This window comes from Phalaenopsis equestris, unplaced genomic scaffold (genome assembly GCF_001263595.1).
Source record: "Phalaenopsis equestris unplaced genomic scaffold, ASM126359v1 Scaffold000849, whole genome shotgun sequence".
NCBI lineage: Eukaryota > Viridiplantae > Streptophyta > Magnoliopsida > Asparagales > Orchidaceae > Phalaenopsis > Phalaenopsis equestris.
Genome location: NW_018165289.1, coordinates 38,462 through 52,432, shown reverse-complemented (window position 1 = coordinate 52,432; position 13,971 = coordinate 38,462). Strand labels below are relative to the sequence as shown.

General features: G+C 34.1%; 1 protein-coding gene across 1 annotated transcript in view; it reads right to left on the bottom strand.

Moving 5' to 3' along the window:
• The window catches only part of LOC110031835 (phosphatidylinositol/phosphatidylcholine transfer protein SFH8-like), an 85,542-nt gene extending 76,246 nt beyond the window's left edge, over nucleotides 1-9,296 (bottom strand). Inside the window, exons 1-10 of the mRNA XM_020735250.1 lie at nucleotides 9,120-9,296; nucleotides 4,440-4,743; nucleotides 3,135-3,234; nucleotides 2,530-2,796; nucleotides 2,079-2,156; nucleotides 1,597-1,698; nucleotides 1,457-1,506; nucleotides 1,280-1,379; nucleotides 851-949; nucleotides 485-601 (exon numbers count right to left, since the gene is read on the bottom strand). Of these exons, the coding sequence (XP_020590909.1) occupies nucleotides 485-601; nucleotides 851-949; nucleotides 1,280-1,379; nucleotides 1,457-1,506; nucleotides 1,597-1,698; nucleotides 2,079-2,156; nucleotides 2,530-2,796; nucleotides 3,135-3,234; nucleotides 4,440-4,743; nucleotides 9,120-9,153 (1,251 nt within the window). The 5' untranslated portion in view covers nucleotides 9,154-9,296. The remainder of the gene's footprint in view (nucleotides 1-484; nucleotides 602-850; nucleotides 950-1,279; nucleotides 1,380-1,456; nucleotides 1,507-1,596; nucleotides 1,699-2,078; nucleotides 2,157-2,529; nucleotides 2,797-3,134; nucleotides 3,235-4,439; nucleotides 4,744-9,119) is intronic.
• Between the last annotated feature and the right edge of the window lie 4,675 nt (nucleotides 9,297-13,971).

Genomic DNA, 13,971 nt, shown 5'->3' with positions numbered 1-13,971 from the left:
TCCTGCAGAGAAAACATGAGTGACGAGTTGAGAGGAACAGAACTATTAAAGGCATCTGTCTAGCCATGCACTCATACTGCTGTCTTGCCTTAAAATATTGAAAAGAACCATGTAACAGCCATTAAAAAACCAACAACAACAACAAAGCCTTAATCCCACTATGCGGGGTCGGCTACATGAATCCTTTTTTTCCATTGTGTCCTATGTCATATTCTATTTAGTGTCATATTTTCATTTAGTTCTAATAAATTAAGATCATTTTTTATACAATAAGCCCAAAACAGCCACAAAAACAACTAAAAAAAAGATCGTCTTTCAAAAACGCTAACTTCTGGATCCCAAAATTCAAAAATTAATACTTCATAACAAATTTTATGAAAACTAAGAGCAAATGAATTATTTATGCAACCATAAAATGGCTAATATTAAAGCAAACCAACCTTAAGAAAAGGAACAGCTGAATTTTTGAGACAAAGAAACTTGCCTCTTCACGCAGAGGTGCCAACTGATGGTTAGAAACGTAGCTCATAGCTATTTTTGGAGAATTTACGTATTCCGCCTCTGACCCGGACTCTGCTGTAGATGTATCACTACCTTTTATCTAGCCCAAGGAGAAACAAAAACTTCATAATTTATACAACTACAAGCCTTTATCCCACTAAGTGGGGTCAGCTACATGAATCCTTTTTCTCAATTATATCTTATTGAGTGTCATATTTACATTTAGTCCTAATAAATTAAGATCATTTTTTTATACAATAAGCCCAAGTCTTTCTAGTTCTACCTACATAATTTATGTCAAAAAAAATAAATTTTCAAAAAAATCATGGATAACATAATGAAAACTTACTCTAGGATAATGTGGTTTGGCATAAGCAATGATTTTCCCCTCATTGTTGGAGACGGTAACAATCTGCCTCGCACAGTGCACTTCACCACTAAGGACCATCTGAACAAAAAGTATGAATAAGATTCTTCATATTAATATAGCAATAGGAATAACCAAATGGCTTCTAACTGAAAAAGGAAGAGAAGGTTTACTTATATACCACTCAATCCCAATGTATTTACATATCTAACAACTAAATTTTAATTTTTACATATATGTCACCTTATCAATGCATGAAAAGGTGTATTTACTTTTCACAAGTAAAATAGTGGTATTTTTTATGTGATATAAAGATTTGGTGCTATAGATATAAAAAGTAAAGTTTAGGAGCTAGATATGTAAATACATAAGAAATGGGTGGTATGTAGGTAAATGCCCCGAGAGGAAAACCTTCAAAATATGAGGATCTTTCCATGGGCCCTTATCGGACTTCATGCATCCACCTTGATCAGCACACGTACAGCAACCGCCGAGAAATTCTGGCAATTCACTGAGTAATCGGGAAGAACAAAACTCAGAATAATGCCAACACTGAGTCGGCTACTAAAAATGAAATTAAAAACTTACCAAGAATCAATTATTTCAAGAAGCTTAGTCTGATACTTGGTTCCAAGCACCTGAATTAATGAAATTTTAAATCATAAATTGTCTGAGATATTAAAAAAATAAGAATTGCTACTGGCAAACCATTGTAAAATTACACTCACATGAATTTTTGATGAAGTTTTTGGATCAAGGAATGATTTCACACTGTTCCAAAGTAGTTTGAAACCGGGACCAGCATTGATGATGAACATTTGATGCAGAGTCTGCAAATACAGCAGCCAGTAAATCCCTACTCAAAATAATTCTCTAATATGGGCTGTCTCGTAATAGATTTAACTGCTTTTGTAAATCATGTAAATCAGGATTTACTAAATCCTGCCAAGCAGTATTTAGTAAATCCAGGAATTAAGGCCAAACTGTGAATAAAACTAAGAAAAAACCAGATTTACGGAATTCAGGATTTAAAAGTGACATTTTTTCTTTCAAAAAAAAATTAAGTTAAATCCCACTTGAATCAGCTACCAGATAGACCCATAGTGAGCTCAAATTTCTTTTATATAAAATCTGATTACTAATAATAATAATACTAATCATAGTAGTAAAATGGAAAAATTAATGACTATGAAGATGTAAAATCACATACCTCAGGGTAGTTGTCCCCATCAATTTTTTGTAACCGCATAATTAATTCACGAGCATTCTTCGTAAAATTCTTAAAACCCTACATATCATCTTATTAGGTGTCACAACAGACAGATCATTATGGGGCCACTTGGGATCACTTCTTTTTTTTTTTATTTTGCATTTTTTTTTTCTTCTGTTTTAATTTAAAGTAAAATATGCTTGATTGACCTAGTTGTTTTTAAAAACATTCAAAATATTTTTTAGGTATTTTATGTGTTTTTGAAAACAAGTTGATTTATTTTTTAAAATATAAATATATAAAAATTATACCAATCGAACATATTTCAAAAACAAAAGAAAAAATAAAAACAAAAACAAAAAACAAAAAACAAAAGTGATGTAAAATAGGCCCTAAGGTTATCATGCTTGGTATTCAAATGAAGGTAACAGTGCATAAGCTTAAAACATACCACTCCTTGAACATCTAGGATTGTCATACTTGAGTCTATGTGCCTTTTGGCAGCAATCGAACATGCAGGAAACTTGACCTGGATACAACTCTCAAACTCCTTCACATGATATTTTATATATCGTTCCATGGTCGTCACTTGCATGAGTTTATTGGGATCAACTTTTCCAAGCCTTTCAATGTAAACAGGTCTTCCCTCCTTATCCACACCATGATAACCATGTGGATAGTACTTTAGAACTTGATCTAACTCAGCATACTCAAAATCCTGATAAAACATAAGCTGCAGTTACGGTTGAGCTGCTCATGTTCACGAGGTAAAATAATGTCGGAAGCAGCAAAGCAAAGATGGACAATTAAAGAGGTAAAAAACAATTATAAATATTTGAAAAAAAAAATTGTAAGATAAAATAACCACTCCACATGAAAGAATAAGGTTTGTTGCTTCAAACCATACCCAAGCCAAACTGATGATAAAATATAAGCTGAATTATGCTACCTAAATCAGCATGGAAAGTGTAACTAAATTGAGCAACATGTAAAACAACAACAGTTCTCTTAGGTTCTAGTTGGTGCTCTCACAGGGAATAAGACATTGTTAATTACCTCAGTAAGACTGTCAACACCAAATTCCTTTCTCCACTTGATCATATCAGCCCACATGTGCTTTGCTTTTTCAATATCAAACTTCCTTGCTTTAAGAAATCTGAGAGCAAAAAAAAAGGCATAATTAGACATACTGTAATGCAAGTTCAACAACAAAACAAGACATGTCATCTATTATCATCAAATTGTATAGCATAAGTCAAGAAATATATGAAGCTCGTAGTTTGTGAACAGTTTGTGTTCAGCTTGCCAAGTAGCTCATGTGTGATTCATTTATTAACCAAGCGAGCCAAACACAATCAACTTTTTTTTAACTCGGTTTATAAATAAGCCGAACATAAGAAACCTTTGTTTGAACGTGCTTGGCTCACCAATAAATAATTAAGGAAAAAAAATTAATATAATATTTTTATATTGATTTTTTTATATTGTATTTAAAAAAATTTAATTTTTATTATTCGCTAGATCATTCAAGCCAAATTCAAGTGGAACATGAGCTAAAACGAACAAGCGAACTCAAATCAAGCTAACCATGAACCATGAATATGCATTCATGATCCATTTTAAACAAAAAAAAAAATTGCATGAATCGAACACAAATAAACACTAAGCTCGCTTGACCTTTGCCAGTTTACACGCCTAATATAGCAGGTGTAATTGTTAACTCAAAAGGACCATTAAAGTAAGTATCATTCATGATATAAATTGGCCAAATAGTAGAAAAAAATGATTCAATAAATGGACCATTTCCCTAGAGCCAGATGGAAGTATAAGAATTAATTACCAGAAGTGATTGGAAATACTGTTGTGATTTTATCAACAGCCGAAGAATACCCAAAAAATCTTAATCTATGAGCAAGTTCCATAACAATTAAAACAGAATACTTCAGGAAACCTTGTGAGCTGCATGAACCCAAACAAGAAGCACTAATATCCATATACGAGGCAATTCTAAGCAAAGTTTGGCACGTAAAACAAAATAAACCAGATTTATAAGTCCCCAAAAAAAGAGCAACAATTCTTACTGTGCAACCCACTCACAGAACAGCGAAAAATTAATGTTCAATCCAAAATTCTTAAAATTCTTATGAAAAGGGACAATAAAAATCATCTTTTACTTCCATCCTACATACAGGAAATAAACAACTTGGAAACAAAATGTAAATAATCAAAGATTAGCAATAGCTTTCTCGTAATAGTACATTTACACGATAAACAAAAGGGTAATAAAATAGAATTTCCAAAATACTTAATTGAAACATAGAAATACTGACATGAATTAAAAGACAAATGCTTGCAAATCACCTCAACATCATGTGATAATCATCAAGCTTTGTGGGTAAGAGCTCATCCATGATTAAGGATTGACGAAATGCATCAACAGCTTGTAGCTCCTCAATGTCCCTCACATCTTCAATAGAAACAGATAGAACTCTGCTTTCATTTCTTTTCTTGCTGCTTTTTTTCCTCAGAGAGTGTCGGAATTTAGTTGACGCATTTATTGCCTTTTTCTTCAAAGATCCGATCCTCGTCCTCCTATCATCTCCCGAATTCTCAAAATCAGACTTCCGCTCTTTTCTTCCATCATGACCAAAACTTCCCTCGAAACCTGCACAACATTTGAGAAATAAACCAACATTGTTTATATGGAAAATAAATCAATTAACGTGTAAAAAAAAAATTCTGAGTTGGGTTTCCAAAGAAATCAAATACATGACATTTAGAAGGACAAATAATCTCATCATGCATGAAAATATCTTTGCCATTTACCCAACAAAAATTGATGTGCTTAAATTGAAGGATAATAGAAACAATGTTTAATGGAATACCACCTTAAACATGTGATTTGAGTGCAACCATATGTTTTAAATATTAATAATATATCACGTTAACCAATACCTTCTAAGAAAATGTCACTCAGCCAACTCTCATTACGATAATTTAAAATTTAGTGATTCAACTAATATTAGAACTAATATATGCATAGGGATCAGACAGAAAGGTCAACTTACGCAACTAACATCTGGGTTTGGGCAGCATTTCAAAGACACTGCTTAATTTGACTGTTTTCTGAGTTAGCATAACAATTCAAGTTTAGGATCTGATTGGAGCAAATGTTCACATAATTGTTTTCCGAAAAATTGTGTCATTAATGTTCAGCAATATTTTTCTTGCTGCTTTTAGAAAAGCTAATGTCCGACTTTTTCAAAAGGGAAAAAGTCCATAATGTCAAGAATTTTTTAAAAATTGTTTATCCCACAACCATTCTATAGCTACAAGTTACTTTTATAAATAATTGCAATTACAACAAACAAGCACATAGTCTTTGTTCACAAGTAAGGAGTACTTAAGGATAGAATTAAAATAAAGGATTTGGGTGATTTACCAATAAATTCAAATATATAGGTCGGGAAAGTTATAGGAAGAGTATTATTATATTCTGCTTGGTCACCAAGCAGTAAGAAGGTTGTTTTTATAGTTCAAATGAACATGAGGTTCATTCTTTAAAACATAAATTAAATATATTTCCTTTCAGCTAACGTCAATTAATTGAGGCAACAATTTTAAAAGAGTTAATATATTAGCACAATACACCTGCAATATTAAAGATTTGAAAAATATATCAATACTTTAAATATTTAGAGTAGCAAGCCGATAAAAATCCCTGATGAAAAAATAGTGTATATAACTATAACAATTTTACATACGATGAGGTAAAATATAGAAACAGATTGTACTGAACAAAAGATTTATGTCAGATTGAGCACAAGTACGCAGTAATTAATCAAAAATGAGACTAATTGAATTGATGCTAATTTGCAAAATTCATTACAGCAAGGAAACATTTTCTGATATCACAAACAATTTTCCCAATCATTAATGAAAGCAATGACTCAGGAAGATTATCTCCCACTTTAATAAATTAAAAAACAAATAGTCTCTTTATTATGCTTAACCATTTCGTGCCTTTTGTGTGAATTTGCATCTAAAATGCTGATACTAGCTACAACTGAGAAAGCTTCCCCTCTCTATGATCACAAGCCAAGTTGAACATAAAATACCATCATTAAGAAAGCTCATATGTGCCAATACACCTTCAATATCTTCATATATAAACTGCCACAACCTTTCAATTCTATGTATTAGAGATTAAATTTATAAGAGTACTGTCAAAAATGGTATGCACTGATCTCGAGGTAATTTGAAGTCTGCTCCAGTAAAATTGGCTAACCTTAGCTGACTATTTCCCACAAATGGAGGACTCTAACGGGGAACTTTTCCCTCCAAATGGAAGATACCAACCGAGAATTATCTGCAAATTATACAAAAGTGGGCTTCAGGTCCCCTCATCCTCACGAAGCAAAAAAGGATTCTTTAATGGTCGTTTAGAATTGTTAAAATCTCCCATTAGACAAGCAACCTCTTCACTACCTTCCGACTGGTAACCTACCTCCGACCATCCATTTGCCTCCGCCCGACCACCTTTACAATTTTCAGCCGATCATTCCAAAATCAAGAGAGACTTGCACACATGACCATCAATTCTTATGCATTTATATATTTGCATGGACCCCACCCAACTCATTTGTGTTTTTCAACAAATCACCCTCGGGTACTGACCAACCGCCAGCTTCCAACGACATCCTGCCTTCGGTTACTTCAAATCAGGTTAGATTCACAAACCACCCAATCCTTCCGATTTTCATAAGCTAACCACTAAAGTGTAGTTTTATTCATCGGTAAGCGACCTCACCAACCGGCCATCTTTGCTTCGGCTAACCACATGTTGGTCGGTGGCCTCAAAGTAAAAATTAAAAAGGAAGAAGGAAAGAAGATTTATATACACACCCCACTCACTTTTTGTTTCTGATATATAAACACATACATATTCATATATAGTGAAATATATAAATAAATATATGCATATCACTGATTCATGAAGGTTTCATAATTATAAGAAATTTCAAGCGAAACTTTTTTTTAATGTAGTGTTTTAGCCAAGTTATTCTTTACATGCATAAGCTTAACACAATTTTGTTTAACATATCTAGGTTTATCATGTGTTATTTCATGAGAAACATGAGTGCCTAAAAGAACCGCACTTTTGTCCTTAAGATAAAGATTGGGCAAGATCAAGGAACTCATGAACGACAATGACCACTCGACACTAGAGGAACTCGAATAAGAGCAGTAATACAACCGACAAGCTCTATGAGGGGTGCAAAAAAATATAACACCCGGCAGTAACAAACTCCGCGAGGGTGTAAGAAAAATCTAATACCCGGCAACGACAAGCTCCTCCAGGGGTGCCACAAAATCTAACATTGCTCCTCTAGGGGTGTAAAAAAAAAATTAACATCCTACAGCGACAAGCTCAGCGAGAGGTGTAAAAAATTCTAACATGCGGCAGCGATAAACTCCGCGAATGGTGCAAGAAAATCTAACGCCCAACAACGGCAAGCTCCGCAAGGCATGCAAAAAATCTAAGAACTTAACCAATAATCTTCTCAAAAAATTTACTCATCAAAGACCAACAAAAGATTTGTTAGAAAACTAAATAAGGTTTGGGGCTAAGGAAAGAATATCTTTTATGCACTCATGAATTTTCCATTCATATTGCAGCTTCGCCTACAAGAAAAGTAAAAGTTTGGGGCTTCATGTATGGACTGAAAGTATCACCATACTCGAATCGTCGTCAGAATCGCACCTACAATCTGCTCCCATCGAATTGACTGCCCTCCACCAGCTTTTCCTCCAACTGAGGATTTCTTCCAACGAAGAGCTTTTCCTCTGACGGCCAATTTCTCCATCATCTTAAAACTTCTCCTCCGACGACTCCCTCCGACAGAAAAATACCAGAATAGCAAATCCAATAGATAACGACAAAGATATCAGGATCTAGCACAAAAAAACCTAACAGAGAATACCAATAAAAAATTATGTGTTCAAGATTTGTTTGACTTATAATTTTTCTTGTTTTTATGGCAGTTGTCGCTATCAAGAAGCAAAAAAATTAGAAAACTTAATATGTATACTAAAAAATGATTTGCATAGATCTTGAGATAACCCGAAGTCTGTTCTCCTCGAATTGGTTACCCTCGGCCGACTTTTTCCCAGGACTCCAACGGAGAATTTTTCCCTTCGAATAGAAGATACCAATGAAGAACTCGGACGAAGGACTTTTCCCCCGACAAAGGATTTCGACGGAAGACATTTTAGCAGAATGCGTAATAAGAAAAACTAAAATATCTAATTCCACCTTTTTAAAGCAAGTGTAAAATCATAATTTACTTTTTTGACCCTCTATAATCTATAAATAGGAGAGTCCTTTCATGAAAAGGGACTTTTGACTCCCCTCACTCTAAGCTCTAATTTGATGGAATAAAATGGGTCAATGATCCCGGGAACACCTCAATTCGCCCCCAAGGGAGCAAGTTTTCCTCTCTCTCTCTGACTCTCTCTCTCTCATTTTTGTTCCCTGGATCACACGCTCTATTCTTTGGGTACTGTTCACCAGACAGATTTGGATTCAACAATTTAAATTCGTCAAAAGTAGTAAAATTTAAGACGTACAAAAGCGCAATTGCAACAAGTCTTGAACAAGAAACAAAAGCCAACTAATAAAGCCCCTAAACTTCATATCCTTACCCCATGCCCAAAAGAAATCAAAGTAATATTAACTATGGCATGTGATGGCTTCCAGAAAAATCAACCGGGAGATAGAAAGAAAATTTCATCCCCCAAACCTTTCTTCAAAGCTTATATTTCATCCTTTCAAATAACAAAATTAAGGGTACTCATACGCAAGGATTCAAATCAGCTAAATAACCAAACTATTCTTGGAATTACTAGATGAACATTAACCACTAGATTCCGCCCTTCTGAAAATCGAATAAAACAAGCTGAAGAGGCACGTAGGAAGAGTAGAAAGCCCCAAAATTTTGCACAAAAGGGTAAGGGAACTCGAGGGGTGGGGGAACTCACATGGCCTGGCAAGACGATCCAGCGAACCCGACATTTTTCGCCGACGAAACAAGTTCTGGACGGAGAACAAAGCAAAAATTCGAAGAGCTGAAACCCTAGATAAGAAATGCTATTCGATAGAGAACCAGTCAGAGCTCGTGGGAGCGTAGAAAGAAGATGGAAAATTTACATGCATACTACGATTGTTTATCATTTTATATGTTTTAAATAATGTAGAAATGTTTTGGAATTTACATATTATATATATATCTAAGTTTTGTTACTTATTTATGTAAAATTTTGAATGTTGAAAATCTAAGATGCCACACTTTTGACTTTTTAATCTTAGTTCTTATTTTTATTTTATTTTATTTATACTTTAATTTAAAACAAAATACAATTACAATAATTCCCATTTTTAGTTTTTAAAAATAGTCCAAATAATTTTTAGATGCTTTAGGTTGTACATCAAAAATATGTCATTACAGATCTCGAGAAAATTCAATGGGTCCCACTGATAAAGACCAGTAAATAGAGATAGTAAAAAAATTGAAATATCAAACATCATTTCTTTCGGTCGGAATTCTGAGCCGACTGAACAGGAGCACTGTCGAACGAAGAGATAAAAGGAGCACAAATCGATGAGCAGTCATTCATGACTAGCTTTTATAGCTAATTATGGAGCTCCTCATAAAATAGCAAAAGGACCACCAGATGCCCCTCAGATTACGGTGGTAGACCTTCTGTCTGTTAATCTAGTTTATCTTGATGATAGGAATGTCTCTTCTCAGAATTTTCCATTGAAAGATCAGTCGTACGTCTTCTAGCCGACCGAAGTCTTCCATCCGACAGGGCAATGAGGTTATCAAGTCATCAAATGTTCCTATTTAATAGGTTATGAATATGAAAAAGATGATAAAATCAGTTATGAATATGAAATGGTGTCAATGTCGATCATAAATACGAAAAAGTATCCCTATTAAAATAGGGTCAAACATGTAATTGTACACAAGAAACCCTTAAAATCTATAAAGTGGGAGTCATTTCTACAATAAAAGAGTACTGACTAGCTCTATTTAAACCCTACATTTTACAGTGCACTCTCTCACTCTCTCGGTGTTTCTCTCTCATCATCTGCTCTATACATTGGGTATGATTCACAAAATAAATCTGCTTTCAATATCCTAAAAAGTGTGGTGAGCATGGATCATTCCAGCAACAAGAAGAGAAACACACCACATATAACTTGTATGTGTACAAGGGATTTTGGGCAACAACAAATCCAAGAACTTTGAGATCAAATGGTGGGTCAGATGACAAAGTTGACCCATGTATTACTTGAGGGAAGTGAGCAGGCTCTTCGGGAGTAGAACCCTCGAGAAAAACGAACCCAAATCCCAAGGTCGACAAGCAGCTCAGGAGAATTAAGGGCTTGAAGACTCTCAGTACCGGATAGTGCTAAGTCTACACCAATGAAAAGTTAATGGTTTGGTATTGAGATCCACATCTAGCAAAATAATGCAATCTCTAGACGATTCTCTGATGTTGAGCCACCAGAAAAATTTAAACTTCCTTCATTAGAATCCTACAAGGGTCGGAGTGATCAAGCTGATTATATCACTTCCTTCGAGTCGGTCTTTTTCCTTCTAAAGATCTCTGACACACTATAGTGTCAGTAATTTTACACCACACTGAGGTATTCAGCCCTCAAACGGTTTATCTGACTCTTAACAAGAGTAATCACCTCCTTTATTAAATTCCAGAACATGTTCACGATGCAGTTCTTCAACACCCAAATATGCTACAATAACTCACACGCCCTATCACATATCAAGCGAGGGTCAAATGTGAACTTTGTTCGTACATCACATGATTCCAAAAAGAAATGCTAGAGGTGCAGGACAGAATCCTCGGTAGCATAGGCTACTCTGATCGAAAGGTTGAGTAGCAAGTGATTTATGTATGTTTTGAGTTTGTAATAGCCCAAGAGTCTGGTTTAACTCTTGGAGTTAGCTAACAATCACATTGCAATGGAGAATTATATCCACCTACTGCCAAAAAGCTAAACAATTCAAACGCCACTAGCAAAAAGGAGCCTCGCAAGATATGAAGACAGTCGGGCATCACAAGATAGTGGAGGGCAAACAGGTCCCACCAGAGACAGGTTTTGCTTCATGTATCCCACTTAGTTAATTATATCTTGGGGGTTGTCTAAGAATACTTTTAATCCAAAGAATTTTTACTTATATTTGTAGCGACAACTAGCACAAGACTATCAAATGATGATTATCTCTTGTTAAGTCATGGGGTAGAGTGTGAGTCTCTCGCGGTCCCCACATGCGTAGTAGACTTATCGGCATACAGAGCCTCCGAAGTAACCAAATCATCCCAACGAGGAATCTCAACATGTCAAACCACGTTTAGACCATAAAGGCAGAGGACATCATTATAACCCAAATGAATGGAAGCTCATCATCGAGCCGTCAAGATGATACCAATGAAGGCAAAAGGTGTGACAGAGGTAGTTAAAGTAAGGGAGGAGTGATGCATGTTTTTTATGTGTTATAAATGTTTTTCAACATCACAACACATAAGGCAGCTAAACTAAAAAATATGCAAATTAATCATCATAAAATTTACTTCAGTATAATAAGTTTTCTCCTTTAAAATATCTAAAGTTGTCACTCCTAGTGAATTAAAGTGTACTTTAAATATCAAATGGTTATGTCGGCCATTACAAGTTGGGAGTTGTCGGTAGCCGGAACGGATATCCCGTCACCCGATTTTAAAATATGTTTAATTTAATATATATATATATATAATTTAGAAAAGAGTAATATTTTAATTTTTTGAAAATACAAGACCGAACTGATTTCATAACTGCAATAGTTTAAATAAATGAGCAAAACACCACAAGCAATATATCTACCTCGAAGGATAAATACACTACTTACTGGTCTCCCTCGACGGATAGATACAGTACTTGCTGGTGGTGTTTGATTAAATAAACTAAAAAATTTACGAAATTAGTTTAAATCTGCGAAAAACCATTTTTTATGTTGACAGACAAGTTCCCCTATGTAATATGAAAAATTAAATAGGATTTATATTAAATTGGGTTCTTAAAGTTTCATATAAGGGCAAGCCCCTATAGTTAATTACATCTTAGGTAACCGAAGTCACCTAAAAAAACTCACGATTTAGATCAGAGAATATTGTCTTCAAGAATTTCAAGGGGTTGGACTTTTCAATGATCGGACAAAGAGGTGTGAAATTGGAATGTCTTAAATTTGGAACAATTTATCTTTAAATCCAAAGGAAAAAGAAGTAGGAGATGTCATGGTTTCCAAGGAGAACCCCAGTGACTTCCCAAACTATCATATGGTTTGGTTTTAGTTTCGAGAGAAAAATTATTTAAAAGTTAAATTTTGCCAATTTTATTATTTATGGCTTAAATTTATGCGAGACAGTCACACAAATAACCCAGAAGATGTGAGGGTTTAGGTTGCGACGAACGACAAACTCGAAATTCCAAAACGAGTTAAGGCTTAAATTGTATAACAAAACTATACAAATATATAAAGACGAGTTGAGGATTTATATCGCACTAGGCGTACAACCTCGAAATCATATGGCTTGTTTAATTCTAAGAAAAGATGTGTTGTTGTATATCCTCATGTTGTTGTAGAATGATGCCCACAGAGTTACCTCCAAGCTTCTCAATGAAGTAGCAGTCCTAAAGTATAAGATTTAAATGTTTAAATGACAAGTTTAAAGTTCAATCATGGGGGGTTTAAAGTTGATTAGAGCAACACCAGTTAGGATCTCATGGTTCCCTCATTTCAGTATCACTATTTTCTTTTGAATTTACTTAGCTTAAACAAATTGTTACACTTATTTAAACCTGAGAGATTTCATTAGCAACCATGGGCTACCTCCTCTGAGGGACTCCCGTAAATTCAAAAGGACGTTTTAAGTTTAGTGACATTTCAAAGAATTTATGGTTACCTTTGAAACAATTTGTTTTAGATTTTTGAAAATGTTGATTAATTTTTTAAAATTATTTTGATTTTTGTAAGTAAAGTAAGGTGCACAACCAAACAGTTAAAATATTTTGCAGCAAAAGTAGATTGCTGAAAGTAAAATGATAGAAATTAAAAAACATTGTAAATGCGTACCTGTCATCTTCTTGGCATTCTCGCTGAAAGATTGACTTTTGCAACATGTATATAATTTTGCAGGAAATTTAAATAAATCAAAAGAGTAGATGAAGGTGTAGTTTATGAACCCTCAAACCATGACTCAGTGAGTTCCGAAAGATCTTAGTGGATGATTTTCTAGAACAAAAATATAATAAGTTCAATCATCCTTCAAAATATCCAAAAGATTTTAAAATATTTAGGACACAATCCTGAACAACTTTTTAAAATCCCTTGAAACGTTTCAAGTTCATTTTGAACTTAACATAATGCTTTATTAATCATCCTAAGGCCGAATTAAAATTACCCCATACTCAGTGAACCTTGATATTTTAATTATCTCACAAATGATAGTCACTTAACATTTCATTTGACAGTTATATGAATAGGCACCCCAAATGGCAAGTCTAAAGTCATTAAGGATTGTAATGCACGGAGTTAAAGTAGGGCCTCAAGTATTTCAAAGTGTTTATCAATTAATTAAGCTCATCTTTTCTAATCCCAATTGAGACAATTCTTACATATCAATCCTAGTTCACTATTAGGCCCCCTTGGTTTCAATTTTTAAAGTAAATTTAGGATAATTAAATATGGAAATAAGATGTTAATTTTCATTAATATTATGCTTAGTATCTAATCACCAATTGGTGGGCCTTAAATGAGTAAATTATTAT